This window comes from Malania oleifera, chromosome 6 (assembly GCF_029873635.1).
Source record: "Malania oleifera isolate guangnan ecotype guangnan chromosome 6, ASM2987363v1, whole genome shotgun sequence".
NCBI lineage: Eukaryota > Viridiplantae > Streptophyta > Magnoliopsida > Santalales > Ximeniaceae > Malania > Malania oleifera.
Genome location: NC_080422.1, coordinates 105607221 through 105611731, shown reverse-complemented (window position 1 = coordinate 105611731; position 4511 = coordinate 105607221). Strand labels below are relative to the sequence as shown.

Sequence of the window (4511 nt, the reverse complement as noted above, 5' to 3'; positions counted from 1 at the left end):
CCTAGGTCAACGCCGGTCGGCTGACCTCTTTGAAAAATTTAAATTTCAAAACAAGGTTTAGTTTGCTGAGTAAGGTGTCGATCGGCTGGTCGAAGCGATTTTCCAACCCTTCATAGGTTCGGTCGGCTGTCCTAAAGACTGATCGGTTGAACCTTGAAGGTCGATCGGCTGACCCTATTTTGAATTGAGATTGCCGGTTAGCTGAGGTATGCACATCACGTCAAAATTCAAAGGCCGTTTGACCAAGCAAGTTAAGGAATTTAAGAGTCGGTTGGCCGAGACTTTTTAATTAAGCCTAAAAATGCTACGTTGGTTGGCCGAAGTCTTTGCAAAATTAATTTTGGCCCTAAATAATTTTTCTGAAAATTTGTTAGTCTCATATGGTCAGTCTATGGTCATTTTGAGCTTTCAATCACATCATGCATGCAATGCATTATTATAGTTCAAAATATAAATGCAATTACAATAGAAGTATATATGTCTTCTTCTTCCTCTTTGGTCTTTTGCCTTCATGGAATACACCAGGTGTATGTGCTTTAAATCCCTTCTGACTTTCATTTACCTTTCCCTTATGCGTGTGTTAAAATATAAATATGTTCATAAGTTAAGTATACACATAAGAAACTGGTGTTTTGTCTGTATCAAAACAAAGATCAGATTTAAAAAGTCAACAGTATTCTTTTTCTTTTTTAATTGTTTCATGTTTATGCGCTCGTGATTTATTTAGGAAATCGTTATTGTTGTTTCGAAAATAATTTTACTATTATGAAAATTATTTTATTAGGTACGAGAGGCCAAAGAGAGAGAGAGAGGGGCCTCAATTTTTTTTGTGCAATCATGATCAAATATAGGTGGTTGATGATTTTCCAACAGGTGTGGTGCAAGCGAAGTTGAAGAAGCAGCTGGGGTTTTAGAAATCCTAGCTTGCAAAGAGGATGACCTCCAGTACTATTTATATGTCAACTATACCCAAAATTTTTTTTTTTTTTTTTTTAAATTTGTTTTGTTTTTTAATCAAGAAAATGCCATAAAAAACTAAAAATGCTTAAAAAAAATAGATGCATTAAATAACAATCCTTTCCTAAAAGAAATATATTGTTTATTTTTATTCATTTTTTTTTTGTTATATGTTTTATTCACATTGATGACTTATTCTTTGTTATCATTTATTCTATTATCTTTTAATAGCTTGCAATTAATCATGTATTTACACATACAATTAATTAATGTATCCTTCTTAAAAAAAAGGCACTATTGGCACTCCAAAAAATATTACTGACACTCCTTATTTATTTGATTATATATTAAATGACAATTTTATATTTTTTGACTATTTATTTTGCAATTGTAAAAGTAAAAAAGAGAGGACAAATTTGTCATTTCATTAAAAAAATTAATGGTAAGATTGTCATTTGGTACATATAAATAAATATGGTGTTCCAATAATATTTTTTTTGGAATGTGAACGGTTCTTCCTCTGAAAAGAGACTAATAAATTTGTATGACGCAGGTGATCTTTGACTATTTAATTTGTTAAACCTTATTTAATATATGTGTTTACATATTATTATAAAATATATAATTTAAACATAATAACATAATTCATTTTTACTATTTCTCATTCAAGTTGCTCATTCAAATTGATTATTCAATATCTAAATTAATTGTTAAAAAAATTATAAATCTTTCCGAAAACTTTATAAATGTCATGTCCAGAATCCCCGCTCCATGCTCTTTTGAGTACAATACAATTATTACTAAGCCTAACATGTGAGACGACATCCCATCTAATTTGAAATATATATTTATAAAGTTGTAAAAAATGTTGACAACTTCTTCACTATAATATGTTGTCGCGATACTGTCGACCAGTGTATGTATCTTAAAATTGCTTGTGATTTTCAATGAAAATTACAAAATTAAATTGACCTATTTATAATATTTTTTTGATTAGTTCTTCCAATGTTCTTTTCACATTTGATTTCCATATTTTTAAACTTTTCAAAAGCTTCATGGTTTTACAATGTTCTTTAGCCATCCCTTCCCTCCTAAAATCCATACCATTTATTGGTTTTGTGATGATAACACATAGGGAAATACCTCATCACCTTTCTAAATTTTTTTTCTTTCAAATTTTCATTCTTTTAAGACAAACATCTAATTAATAATGGCAATCATATTGAGTACATATGTCATGAGGCGCCTAACCCATTCATTGCCTTTAATTACTTCTCTATTTGTAAATCAATCCCTCCTATTTCGTTTCTCACTGCATTGCCCCAGATGGGTCGCTGCATTGACAGAAAGATTTCTTTATTTTTTAGAATCTCTTTCCTCTTAAACTAAACTACAATTGTGAATTGAATTTAACAATAAAAATTTATAAAAGAAAAAAAAAAGCTGCACTAAACACTGAAAGTATTACATTGTGATATTAAAAATCAAGGAGAGACTTGTAAAAGCATCATAAACAAGGAATATTGTGTTGTTTACTTCAAGCAAGAAGGCAGTAAGGGACCACCACAAAGAAGTGCCATGACAATATAAATGATGATTAGAAGGGTGAGTACCAAGGCAATCCTGCAAGAGGAAAATAATTCATTAAATATCAAATCAAGTTGTATCCTTAGTAGGCAATCAAGTATGAAATCATCTTCTTGAGTTTAACTAGAGATTGTGAAAACTCATTGGGTTATTATGCATCTCCATATGTTAATATAGAGTAATAGTTAATCATGGTTGAACCAAACTGATAATTTTTCAAGAGAAGGTTAAGTCTCGGTATAAATAAAAGAAAAATAATCTAAATTTTATGGCACTTTAAAGGCTAGGGAAATCAACATAAATGAACTCATGTTATTATTAGCTTGGAGTTTGGAATAAGGTACTCTAAACTTAATATTGAATAATTACTACTACTAATAGTAAATATGATCGTATGCAAAATTCTTGATTGTCTTAGTAAATTTGTGTATTTCACAAGTAGGCCAATTTTAACTAATTTAAATGCAATGTTTAGCTTACGCACGAGAGTCTGCAATTTCTCCACCACATATTATTTCTATAACGTCGAGCTTGTCTTTTGAAGCGAATTGTATTCCCTTGCAGGGAAGTTGTTTTCTCAACTAGCGCTGCCAAACGATCGCCCCTTTCCAAAACTTTGTCAATGTTGTCTATCATCACTGTCCTTACCTACATTTGGAAATCAAAAATGAAAAGGAGAGATTATGAACAAAAATGAAATTAAAATAATTTGTGGATTGAAATGTTAAGTCATTGCTTAGAAGAGATTATAGACCTAAAGTTATCGACTTAAAATTTGAAATGAAGTTCGAGTCTAAAAATTATAGATGACACGAGGTGATATTCAATTGAAAATTAAAATGTGATATTCCATTGAGTTTAAAATACACAATTTGAGATTTAACATATGACAACTCATCACCTATATATATATATATATATCCTGAAAGACACCTAAAGATTCAACCATGAAACATTTACGTTACATGTTTTAGGTTTAAGATGAAAAAAAGAAAAGAAAAGAAAAGAAAAGAAAAAGCATGGATTATCATATTATGTAATTTACGACTTTGAGGAGAATATTAAGGAAAAATTATCATATTATGTAATTTAGATCCAAATCAATTTGCTAATGACTGCCAAAAGTTTGCCCCTTAGTGAACCCTCTAAAATCAAGTAAAAACATTGTTTAAGTTAATTGAAACTTACATGATTCATTTCTCCTTTTAGTCGGTTTAGTCGATCTGCATTAGAGTCATTTGAGTAATGGTCCATTTGTTGGCTCATAACCCTTGAGAACTCCTCATTCATGGCATAGGCGGGAGCCAAATGAATAGCCCGACTATATGTCTTCACAAATCGCTGATGAATATCTTCAAGAAACACAAAAGGGATCCTTCCTGCATATATGCACATAATTTTCAATTATGCAAATGTTCATAAGATGCATGGGTCATCTATAATTAGTGCACTAATTCAACACTGTATACAACTTACGTGCATATGCTTGAAAATTTTAAACTTACTTCCAAATGCATCATCAGCTACGCAAAGAGTAGTGAGGCCATCGATCCTTTTCACGTGAAATATATAACGATCTTGAGAGTATGAGACATTGGTGTCATTGTTCCCTTGCATTTTTCCTAATATTTGACGTGCCACAACACTTGCATTTGTTGACACGCCGCCAAACTCTGCTAGAACCACCGATCCTCTCGCCACCATGCAATACAATATTGCCATTTAATTCCTTTATATGAATTGATTACCTTTATTTTTCGTCTTGGGACGAAATTGGCTCTTTGTCTTCAAATTATTGAAGGGGTTTGGAATGTTTTGATAATGAATCATACAAGGGTGCACAAGTTTAGTAGTAAACTTTGATGAATATTTGAAAGAATGACAAAGCTGCAGGTAGAAAGGAGGAAGAAGAAGATCGATCGATTCCATATGAGAATGTGTTTTTCTTAAAACTTTTTTTTGGGGGG

The 4511-nt window shown here is 31.1% G+C and overlaps 1 protein-coding gene across 1 annotated transcript; it reads right to left on the bottom strand.

The window, feature by feature from the left end:
• Positions 1-2489: 2489 nt before the first annotated feature.
• On the bottom strand, positions 2490-4266 carry LOC131157938 (vesicle-associated membrane protein 711-like). Its single transcript, XM_058112404.1, has 4 exons — positions 4050-4266; positions 3733-3923; positions 3029-3192; positions 2490-2580 (listed from the first exon to the last, which is right to left on the bottom strand). Exons 1-4 carry the CDS (start codon positions 4264-4266, stop codon positions 2490-2492), a joined length of 663 nt encoding a protein of 220 aa, XP_057968387.1.
• Positions 4267-4511: the final 245 nt, after the last annotated feature.